The sequence below is a fragment of the Adiantum capillus-veneris genome, chromosome 23, assembly GCF_014529385.1.
Source record: "Adiantum capillus-veneris isolate H3 chromosome 23, ASM1452938v2, whole genome shotgun sequence".
Lineage (NCBI taxonomy): Eukaryota > Viridiplantae > Streptophyta > Polypodiopsida > Polypodiales > Pteridaceae > Adiantum > Adiantum capillus-veneris.
The window spans coordinates 66,060,059-66,072,413 of NC_140953.1; the positions used below are offsets into that span (position 1 = coordinate 66,060,059).

Here is a 12,355-nt window from a genome sequence, read left to right on the forward strand (position 1 = left end):
AGGATTTTGCGTCGTTATGTTGGCGAAATTGGGTCAAAAATCTGCAATCACAGCCATGGACAGGTCCGAACAGCTTGGTCGGAGCTAGGTGAAAGTGATCGGATCGTTTCTTTGCATTAAGAATAAAGAAATACCAAAAGGGGCACCAGTTTCTGGGGCCAACAACTTGTTGGCGTTTGCTTGATAGCGCTCTAGCTTCCAAGCCGTGTGTGTTTGAAGTGTCAATTCCCGTTACAGGTTTTTGGTTGCAAAGTTTCTCTGTGTCCTAAAGTCTAAAGTAAAGTTTCGGGTGAAAGCCAAAGTCTACCCGCCTACGGGCCGGTTTCAAGCAGCACCAGCCACCTGCATGGAGTAGCGCTTGAGACAACCCGGAACCCCATGGTTTGTACTCAGAGAGGCCACTTGGCTGGTAGTAGGCCTCATGTTTCTTGGGGTCCCATGGCAGAGGGCCTAGCCCGCACTCTCGGCGCGACTGGCTTCAGTTCTCAAGGTTGCCCGAGGAGACACAGAGCATCCAGCTAGGAGTCATGAGAGGGGTGCAAAGTATGTGCCAGGACATTACAGAGGCTTTACCAGCTGAGTGGATCACCCCTCTAGAGACAACAGCTCCCAAATGGATGGGGGCCTCCACTCGACTTGAGGTCCTCATCGCAGTTCGTGTTTGCTCAGAGGCCGTACCCCCCATGTTCTTTGAGCTCCAGGGAGAGGGTTGTTTACACAGTCTCCGTAGAGGCTCCTCAGGTAGGAGAGTGCTGTTTTTTCAGGATACGTGCAGTGGGCATCTATGGGAGGACGTGTGTCATAGATCCTGACCTATCAGATCTTGAGACAGGCCACTGGCGGCTTTGGGCTTGGGAGAGCTGCTTCCTGCCACGAGTGCAGTGGGACCCTAGAGAGTGGTTTTGGAGAGACCCCTTCTCTTCAGCCGGTCACCCGGAGACCCCCTTCCTTCAGTACACGGTTCGACTGAGGCGACACATACTAGCAACACGAAGAGAGGCTCGTCCTGTTGCAGCACCTCATTGGCAGGAGGAGGGTTTCACAACTGAGTTCTTGTCAGGTTTTTGGGAGCGGTTGTGGGACTCCAGACAGCCCAGGCGAGTCACTTTGTTATGGTGGCTAGCTGCACATAGAGCTACAATAGTGGGGAGCTTGCTAGTATATAGTGGCTTGTCGGTAGCATGCGCAACTTGTGACCATCCTTTGGAGAGTCAGCGTCACTGTCTGTGGGATTGCCCCATGGCACAACAGGTTTGGCTTCGAGTACTTTGACTGATGCTAGCTCTTTCCACCGCGCAACAATTCACTTGGGGTGCTGTAGCCTAGTCCACCCTCATGGGTCCTGCGCTCCATTTTGAGTTAGCCTCCACTTGTAGGATGATTGTGATTCAAGGGGGCCGACCTACACTTCAGCCTGCCACAGAGCTTACCCCCCAGGAGTGGTGCAATGAGAGAGGTGTGCTGGGAGCTCATCTGTGGCTTGGCACTTTGGTTTATCTGGCGGACCCGCTGCTGCCGCATCTTCGAGGTTTGCCTTGTCCCACCGACAGAGACTGTTCGTGAATTTTGATTGAAGCTGATTCATACTCTCAGGGGTCAGTTTGAGAGACTTTAGGGCAGCTCCGACCGCATGCGGAAGCGTAGAGAGGCTTTCTTGCGACTTTGGCGCCCAGGGCTCTTCTTCTCCATGGTCCAGGGTGGACCCAGATGGCACTACCGGCCACTTGTGTGGCTCTTCCCTCCTCCCATTTAGTGATTTAGCCTCATTGTACATATTTTGTTTACTCATTGGGAGAGTCTCCCCATGCCTTTGTTATAGCCCTCTCTAGTAGAGGCGGTTTGTAGCCCTATGGGCAGTTTTATCAACTAATGGAAGGATCTTTTTCTTGGAAAAAAAACCTTCTTATGTAGTCCAATTGTTGCTTGGTACGATAAAGCCATCAGGCAGTGTAGCTCTTTGCTACGCTGTGCTGCATGGCAAATGGGGTGTGCTCCAAAATTAGCCGACCGCCTTGCTTTTCCAAAACAAGCTTATGAACTCTCTTTTTCAAAATTAGCTAGACAATCAAGACGGAAACTCTCTCATGAAGTAAAAGGAACGTTGAGTACGAACTGAGTACCCTTCCTGAGCATTCATCGTCAATCACTTCCGTTGCACATTATAGCTGAGGAGAAATTCAACTTAGTACCAAAATATTTTAAGAGTGCTTGCCAAAAAATGGGATGTATACTTGACATTTCTATCTGACACTCGACTTTAGCAAACTACAAAGAGGATACTGATGCTTAAATGAACAATTGGCTATATCTTGTGTTGTGACTGTGGCAATGAGTATGCAAAACTTGTTGAAACGATGAAGGATTGTTACAACAAGTTGTGTGTTCCTTGAATGCAACTAGGTGGAAGTTTAGTCACAAAATCCATGGAAACGTCCTTGAATGCAAATTAGGTGGAAGTTTAGTCACAAAATCCATGGAAATGTCCTGGAATGGGCCTTCAGGAATAGGCAGCGACATCAAAAGACCTTGCTTGTGTAAGGTGCAACGGATGTGAATGTTGAACTTTGCTCAAGTTGAGTGCTCCGAACTATGCTCAAGGTTCCTTTTACTTACGGAAGGGAGAGCCTTCCGTTCCTTTAGTGAGAGAGTGCAAATGATTACAAACAAAGTGGCAAACACTGTGAATGAAAATGCTAAGATTGAGAGATACAGAGAGAAGAATACGACACCAGAATGTTGTCAAACCCTCCTCTGAAGGCCCCACTCTCTATGGCGAGAGCGGTCTACTATTGATTGCACAAATCTCTACAATGCTATGGACTCGCCGACGATGTCGATGACGACGAGACGGGCTGAAATCTGAAAATGCTAATGGCTGAATCTACAAATCTTTAGCTATTGAATTTTGGCTCTATGTCGGTGATGACGACGACACACTGAAAATGCAGATGCTGAAATCTGCGTTTTCAGGGCTGAAACTGTAAACGCTCGTTGATCTGACCGTGCGGCGAGGATCCGCTGCGGGAAGGTGAGATCTGCGAGGTTCGGGACTTGCGGTGCGGAGTCTTGATGCTGAAAACTGAAAACGCTGATGCTAATGATGATCTTGTCGCGATGAATATGCAAAACGCTAGGCTGCTGTGCAGATCCAAAAAGGCTAGGGGCTGATTTGGGTCCTTGATGCAAAAACGCTAGGCTTCTGCTGTTTTGCTATTGCCGGGCTGATCTGCAATGCAAAAACGCCAGGGCTTAGTGATGGCTGAAAACGCTGGGCTTTTGCTGATGAAAAACGCTAGGCTTGCTGCCGGGAAGGTCTTGCTGAGAAGGTGCTTGTTGAACAAGGTGTTCCTGCTGCCTCTTCTGCCAGAAAGTGCTAGCGCTAGGTTTACTTATATAGTTGTTGAGTCAAATTGCCCTACCCAATTTCCCAACAAAAGTCACTTAAAAATAATAAGTGAAAATTGGCTAAAATAGGGAAAATAGGTCTATGCGCTCACACCAAGGTTGCTTTTTCCCACCTCACGTCGACTGGCCGGTCGCTAAGTGCACGGTCCGCTCTCAATGAGTGAAAAGAGAAACAAGGGGAGTCTGGACAAGCTCTTCTTTCTTGGGATTCTTGTCACTCTTCAAAAGCTAAGCTAACTGAACTGAACCCTTGTCATGAAGTAGCTTGTCCACGTACACATAGGGTTAGATGTGCATGTGACATCACAAATGGAGCACCGTGTGACATACTTAAACACGTCTTTTTTGCATATTAGGACAATAAAAGAATCTTTCTACTTTTTCTAAAGTGGTATTCATGCCTCTGGACCCACCCGTGAGTGCATCATGTGTATCGGACAATATAGCTTGCCTAGAGAAGGTAACACACAAAGACAGTGATGAAAATACAAGAGACCATCTCAAATGAGATAGTTGCTAGGTCCTTGGACGGCAAGAGCCTGCAACCATTGAACTCGGAATCTGGATATTGATTTTTCATGTTGTCAAAAGATACTCCTTGAATGGAGACCGTGGAACTTGACTCAAGAGCTAAGATTTGTCCTTCGTGACTTAACGCATCTGCAACGGGGTTAGTTTTATTAGGAACATCTTCAATCAAACCACCAAATTGCTCAAAAAACTGAGACCACCTTGCCTAGCGGTCACTCCAATGTGCACTAGACATAGACAAGAGCCATTTGAGGGCTTGATGATTAGTACGAGCAATAAATTCTCTACTATACAATATATGCTTCCAATGCTTTTAGAGAATGAATGATAGAGAGAAGTTTCTTTTTGTACATTGAGTAATTAGGCCATGTTGCTGCGGCACAGCTCCTATGGTGACGTTGCTTGCGTCTGTCTATACCTCGAGAGGGTCATCCCAAGAGGTGAGGATGAGACAGAGCTTCAGTCATGGCAACCTTGAAAATCTTTGAAAGCCTCCATGGTACCTCGGGCAAGACAACACGTTGACAACGAGTTTTAATCTCTTTCAAAACATCAGTCGTTGATGTTGCAATGCGTGCAAAATTTTCTATATGCGAACTATATGCTTGACACAGACCTAAAAATGAACACACATCGTATGCTGCTTTGGGCAAATCCCAATTACGAACTTGCTCTCTGAAATGACTTTGAGCGACCCTTCTAAGCTCCACATTTTCCGTTTTTGACAAGCATCCCAAGATACTTTTTCATTCCATCTGTCCAAACGATCTAGATCTTGCTCTGCTTTGCTTTGTTGAAAAAAACCTACGAACAATGCATTACAAGAGACGGTTTCTTGATGTGGAAACCTGTCAAGCCCTTGAAAGAGCATTACATTTGGCATACATGCTAAACAAAGCTAAGCCGAGCACAAGATTTACTCCGTAATTTCATTGCATCTGCTGAAGTTTCCTCGCCCCTGTAATAGTATTTAGTTTTTAATTCTTTTTGGTAGAATTTTCTGTAGCTGCGAATTATGTACAGATGGTGGCTTGAGTTGGGGGGGGGGGGGGCGGCGGTGGGTTGAGGTCCTGCTAAAAGCATGTCTTAGACCTCTTCCTTCATGGCATCCACCCACCCTTTTTTGAGTTCCTCCTTGACTCCCTGGAGGTGGGGTTCGGTTGTCTATCCTTTCTTGGTTGAGTCCTCTCCACGGTGGCCTTGACAATTTCCAAGAGAGAAATCTGGGAAAGGCTTTCCATGCTGATAACAAAGCTGCATATACAAGTGCTCAAGGGTGGTCCAGCATAGATGTGAAATGCCCTTGATGGATAGACCCTTGGCACAGAAAACTACTACTGCCCTCTGCTCCTGCATATGAGACCTCTGGTTCAGCCTCAACATGGGCTTCAACCATAGCTTGCTCTAAGAACAAAACATGGTTCCTGGCACCAAGACTGATATAGGGGAGAGAGCCACATGCCTCAAGGCTGCCATGTATGGTGCCCTTAAAAAGAACCATAGTTGCCAAGGAACCTGTTTCTGCTCCTGCACATGAGACCTCTGGTTCAGCCTCAACATGGGCATCAACCATAGCTTGCTCTAAGAACAAAACACTGTTGTATCTCCTCCTGGCACCCAAGACTGATATAGGGGAGAGAGCCACATGCCTCAAGGCTGCCATGTATGGTGCCCTTAAAAGAACCATAGTTGCCAAGGAACCTGTTTCTTCCACAAAAGGTTTTGGGGAAACGATTCTAAAACTCCACATATCTTTGAAGAGAAAATTTTTCATTGATGTTGTTGCCATTTATTCTATTTGAGGTTGGAGTTTCAAGTAATCCATGAGTTCTCTAGCACATAATACACCTTATTCATATCGGACTTTTACATGCTGTTCAATGTGTATGATCATTTAGTGTCCATGGATATTTGTCGACATTTATGGTGAGGTTGTAAGGATTATGGTGAAGTTGTGTACAAAACCTTTCGGACAGCATTTCAGACATGGACTGAAACTTCCCAAAACCTCTGAAACCCGTTTTGAAACTCATGGCTACTATGAAAAGGACTAAGGCTCTTTGCTCTCCTAGGCATGCACAATCTTTCAGATGCTTTGCCTTTGCATGGATCGGGTTTGAACAGGTGCCTTGAGGAGAAAAGACTACGGAAGATCACCTGGCTGCTCATCCCCCATCATGAGGGACTGCCCATGCCACAAGGTATCCACAATATATCCTAGGGGCTGCCCTAAACCTAAAGCTGCACGGAAAAACGCTGGCTGCTGCCAAGGAAAAAGGCCAGGCTGTCCCATCTATAGGGTTTCCCTAAGGTGTCCTAATGGGCTGCCCTCGGGGGAATCTGATGAGCACACACACTGCCTCTAGGTACCCCCTGCCCTCACATATACTCCTAGAGGCTGCCTGACCCACACCATGACATGATAAATATTGGAAACGGGCATCATAGGCTCCTAGGGCCTAGGGGCAAAACAGGGCAAGCCTAAGATAAAATATCCCAAGCCTATAGGAGGCTACTAGGCTATGGACAGAGCGGGAAGCCGGGGTATACTAGGTCACACATGACCCGACATAGAATAAGTCTACCTTGCGCCAGCTGCGCACAGCCACAATACAGCCATCTGTCCCTATCACCTGTGACCCTGTCCATACGAGATATGGGGACTGTCTGGACAAATCCAGAGAGATGCCAAAGTCTTAACACATTCATCCTAGAGTGCCTGGATGGTTGTGCTTTTATACTGTTGACTGCCTCAGGGGCTATTTTTCATTTTCTGGAACTTTCTGTTTTAGTGTGAGTGAAGCTCTTAATTGTTTTAAGTGTGTAATTATTCGTTATTTGTTTCTCATCATAATCTTCTTTTTGTACAATTTACAGGCTCACCCAGTGTTGATGGTTGTCGGGTACATTGTTTTGACAAGTGAAGGTAAGCCATACTTCACTACCTGATATTGTTCCTGCAAGTGTTAGTGATTGAAAGAATGTGTACGGTTTATGTTTTCTTGTCGCAGCAATTTTGGTATTTAGGGGTGTACATGGCACAAAGAGCTACAAGAAGGCGGTTCACCTTACAATCCAAGGGCTGGGTTTCTGGATGGCTGTGTTTGGGATATGGGCAGCCTTGAGATTCCACAATGCTAAAGGGATAGATAACTTTTACAGTTTGCATTCCTGGCTTGGAATTACAACTGTATTACTGTTTGGACTCCAGGTATGGTAATCTATATGCTGTCTCAAGTGTTGTTTATTCGTGTGTGTGTGTGCATGTGTGCGGCTTCTGCTGGGGAGGATCTATAGGTACTTGCATGTGTCTTATTATCTGTGGTCATAGCGTACTCATAAACTTCAAGGAAACTACAAGGAGAAGTAAACTCAAGGGAAAGATCAAGAGAAGAAGGATAGATGAAAAAAGACATACAATTGCAGGCACGTTGTCGTGCAGCTCCGCTTCCATGATGGGAAAAAGATCAGAAGGATGCACATTGTGCTTGATTGAAGTCTACATGATTGTTGACCAGTGGTCAGGGCTTGATAACAAGCTAATTTTATGCTAAATGTATGCTAGATGCGGCTTTAAAGGGCCAAAAGTTGTCTTGTTAATGCTAAAAGATAGGATGCTTGAAGTGATCACAGATGGGAGTTTATAGACTAGAATTGCAGTACTCGAGGTGCTCTACAGGCTTGCCTTTACGGCTCTTCGATTGGAGCTACAGTGAGGAAGTTATTGCGGTTTGAAGTTAAGTGGTTTGCAGATCTGTACCGGATTGGGCAACTGCAGATGAAAGATCGGAGATGAAGTGAGTACATGGACCTGAAGTGCATATGATGCACGTCGGTCTTTTTAGATCGGCAATCGGAGCTTCGGTTGCCAAGGTATTGCTAGTTGGAGTTTCATCGGGGGCCAGCTCTGTGCCAAGTTGGTCGCCTTAGTCAGTGTGCCATCGGAAGGTTTTGCAGCCTCGTCAGGGTTTGTATGCAAAGTATGTGGCAAGTGAAGGCCATAGGAATTTACGGTTTGTCTATCGGAGTGCGGATCCGCAAGATAATGCGAGTTGAAGTCGACGTCAGTTATTAAGGGTGAGGTACCAAATGACTTTTCTCGGTTTTGGTCGCCTTGGTTGGCGGGTAAGGGAAGGTCGGAAATTGACAAAGGCCAAGCTGTTTGAGGTGAGGGTGATGGAGTTTCAACGGGCTTGACGGCTTGGTCATCGAGTTTCTAAGCATTAATTTGCAGATGGTTGAAGCTGGGGAGAAAAACTAAGGTTCTTTAATATATATTTGGTGGTTTTGAGAAAAGCCTTAAGGGGCTGAGGGCTATACAGTTGCCATGTGGCGGTACGAATAACCCACATGGGGTGCAAAAACCTGAACTAGCACACTATAAGTACTGAGCCGTGACCCTCACTTGATCAAGCAAAGGGGAGAGAGAGAGAGAGAGAGTCCTCTCCTCTAGTGGCTATGGCGGGCTTGCGCGAAGCGCTGCTTGCGGCGTTGCCTTGCCGTGCGTGGATGAGCTCGGACAGCTCTTGCCATCGACGGCACTAGGAAGTAGATGATGACGTGGCGCGTCCGCCCAGGCGATGGTTCACACGCCCGTCATCAAATGGCCATCTTTTTTTTTATTGAGGGGACTAAACCCATGAAGAGTCGTGACAACCCTCAAGGGGGGTAATCTTGAGTTCCAAGCAAGCCTAAATAGAGAGGTGCTTGCACATGCAAAAAGGCAAGCTAAAAATAAGAAAAGAAGGGGAGTAAAAGGGGGAGATACGGGCAGAGAGAAAGAGAATTCTTTTGGCAACCAAGGAGGCCTCTCTCTCGAGCAAGAGGGAGTTTTTGGCAAGCAAGAGGCGTTCTTTGCGAGGAAGGGAGTCGTCTTTTGCAAGCAAGGAGACTTTGGGAGCAAGGAAGCGAGCACGGAGTAGTTTTTGAAGGAGTAGTTTTTGCAATCAAGAGAAACATAGGGAGAGATGCACCGTTGCTTTCTTCTTCATAATCGTATAAAACTTTACATTCATCAACACCTAGCATGGACAAACGCTCGAACTCAGTGCATGCTAAATTAATTTGGCTTAGTTTTTGTAAAACTCCTTAATCTGCAATAAATTGAGTTAACGGTGTTGTTAACGGCACCCCTTGGCAATCGTACTTCGGTTTGGTTTCGTGTTCCATTTGCATTTTCAAGCACTTATTACTCTATTGTGTTGTGTGGTAAACCTTTTCTCTCTCTTTTCCCACAGCTAGCAGCCCGACGCTAACCTGGATCGCCTTTTGAACCCTATATCCCCCGACAACTTGGTGAACTCAATGCGAAACAAAGCCGGGGTGGGAAATTTTTACTGAGAAAGATGTCTACACCGCAAGAGGTATCCATGCGACAGGTGATGCAACAATTTGCAGCGTGTATGCAACAACAACAAGCTGCCCAGCAGCAGTATAATTTGGAAGAGTGGATTTGTAAAGCCCGACAAACGATTATAGATAGATTGCTGCGGTTTGAAGGTCGAGATATTTCTAAATTTTGCAATATCTATAAGCAGGCAATGGAAGATAATGGAATTGTTGATCAAAATGCAGTGGAAAGATTTCATCTAATTGCGGTGCCAGAACTTAGGGGCCGAATTAAAGAGATTCAGGCGACTCAAGGACCAAATTGGCAAGAATTCAAGAAGATGTTACAGGAGGAATATTTTCTTAAGGATTTGCAAAGGGTAACCAGACAGAGCTTCATGAAGTGGGGGAGAAGAATAAAAATCTAACTGCACACCAGCTGTTACGAGAATTTGAGAAGAAATTTGACCAGTTATCCTCGACAGAGCAACGTTCGATGAAGGATTTGAAGGTTGAATTGTTTATTCAAGCTGCTAATCCGCAGATTTAGAAGAGTTTGGTACAATTGTTGGAAGATTCAACAGGTGAATTAGGGTTACCGTCTGATTGGAAGAAAGTCACTGAAGAAACGACAGATGAGGGTTGACAAGCTGATTGTAGCCGATGTTATGGATGTTGTTGAAGAGGACACTAAGGAGAGATCATTCTCAACAGTACCCAAGGTGGAGGAGCCCGTTCTCTATGAACTGGTGAAAGGTATTCAAGGATTAAATTTGAATCCAAAAGCTGTGAAACTTGAAGGATTAGCTGCAAAGGGATCTACCTCTGAGCCTAAGTAGCAACCTCCGCGCAAAAATTGGGATTGATGCATGTGGTGCGACAATGAAGATCATAGATATGTTAAAACTGAAGGAGTGTGATGACTTTGATGAAGCTTACAAAGGAAACATGGTTTTTTGGAAAGATAAGAAGATTCCATCTAAGGGCAACAGGTGAGCTGCTTTGCTTGAACTTTGGAAGAGGTGGAATGAAGAAGTTAGTAGTAGAAATGCAACATAATGTTGGTCTTGTGGAAGCAGCTACATATGGACAGCAGGTCTTTAAAATGGGAGATGATAAAGGTGCAGGTCCTAAGGGCTAGCTATGGCCTCATGCTTTGAAGACAATAGAAGCAGGTAAGTTGACTTATGGGAAATCACGTCAGATGGGGAACTGCATACCAGGAAACACGGGGTGGACTGACTTAGTGGATTCTCTTTCGATATATGCATTTATTTCTAAGTCTCAAGCTAACTAGGCTATGGTGGAAGAGAAGCGAAACAGATGAAGACAATGCATGGACATCCAAAAGGGCAACAAGATCTAGTAGCAAGAAAGAGGAAGGGCGTGCTTCCAAATCTGCTCTCCAAGTGGTCATGGAGGAGGCGCCAAAGAACAAGAAGCAAGGTAAGCCTAGGGGACCCTCTTGTAAGCTCAAATCTGACATTGGATTGGCTACAGATCTAAAGAAGGTCTTTGAAGAGCGCATTCTTAATAGCAAGGTGGAGCTCGATACCTTGGGAATTGCCAAGCGCGAGTTCCATGAAGAGATTATTGATATCATCAAAAGGAAGCGTATATACCAAATGATTTTGGTTCCTATATTTTGCTCATGTTACAGAGGTGCTTTATCAATTGCTAAGGAAAGGAAAGAGGTTTGTTTGGGAAGAAGTTTCTATTGGTGCGTCAGTCGTGGTAGAGACAGATTGCTTGCCACTAATAGGGATGATTGCAAACTGCTCTACTCCGGACATTGCCATGCTACGGTGGATAGCCTATATTAAATCTCTTAACCTTGAATTTTGTCTTATTGCAGGTAGGGATAATCTTGTTGCAGATTTGTTATCAAGGGCCAGGTTTGAAGATGAAGAAGAGATGCTTACCACAAGTGTTGATGGTGGCTTGAAGTTCTACACTTCTTATTTATATTGAGATTGTGGTGCTATTGCTCATGTTTTTGAAGTATTTTCTAAAGAATTCTACGAGGGAGAGTGACTTATGATTAGCCGCTCCCTCAGCACACTCACTAGACAAGAAGGATGGAGTGACCAAGATTATAAGAGGATCAGGAGAAAGGCCTATGGCTACTTTTTAAGGAATGGACATCTATGGAAGCAGCCAAAGCGTCCAGGAGGCATACCGCAGTGGGTTGTTTGTGACAAAGCAACTCAACAACAAATTATAAAAGAGTTTAATGAGAGCTTATGAGCTGGACACAGAGGAGTGTGGGAAACCTTTGTCAAGATCAAGGACCGATATTGGTGGAAAGGTATGTATAAAGATGTGGCTCAATTTGTGGGACGTGCTTAGCATGCGAACAATATTCTAATGTGTGACATCGAGATGGATTGCACCCCACCATGCATTACAAGTGGGTGGTGGACCTAATTACAATGCTAGTAGGTGTTTTGCAAATGAGATACATTGTTCTTTCCAGAGAAGATCTTACTAACCAGCTTGAAGGCAGAGCTTTGCATACCAAAGCTACCAGTTCAGTATGCAAGTTCTTGCTTGAAGATGTGATTTCCAGATACGGATGTGTTGGTAAAATTATTGCTGATAGAGGAGAGTTGGATGCAGATGAAGCTCATGATTTCTTTGCTCGTTTGGGCATTAAATTGGCTATCACTACAACATACAATCCAGAGGGTAATGGAAAAAGCGAAAGAGGGCATCCGTCTATTGTTAAAGCTTTAGCAAAGCATGCGAAGGGCATATTGGTGATTGTCCTAAACTCTTACCATTTGCTTTGTGGGCTGATCGTACTACACACAATTCTGCTACAGGTTTTATGTCGTATGAGTTGATGTACGGGCAAAAACCCAATATGTCTATAGAGGAGGCGGTTATGTCTTGGACTATATTGCCATGGGAAGAGGGTATGTCTACAGAAGATTTGCTTGCTCTACGTATTCGCCAACTTGAGAGGCGTCAAGAAGATATTGAGCAGGCTAAAGTGAAGCTAAAGGAGGCAAGGTTGAAGAATAAAGCAGCATTCGATGGAAAGCATAGACTACGACCTTATGCTATCAAAGATGGCGACTCGGTACTT

General features: G+C 45.3%; 1 protein-coding gene across 1 annotated transcript in view; it reads left to right on the forward strand.

Moving 5' to 3' along the window:
- The window catches only part of LOC147427896 (transmembrane ascorbate ferrireductase 2-like), a 68,950-nt gene that overhangs the window by 38,926 nt on the left and 17,669 nt on the right, over nucleotides 1-12,355 (forward strand). Inside the window, exons 2-3 of the mRNA XM_086496537.1 lie at nucleotides 6,814-6,862; nucleotides 6,948-7,147. Of these exons, the coding sequence (XP_086352663.1) occupies nucleotides 6,814-6,862; nucleotides 6,948-7,147 (249 nt within the window). The remainder of the gene's footprint in view (nucleotides 1-6,813; nucleotides 6,863-6,947; nucleotides 7,148-12,355) is intronic.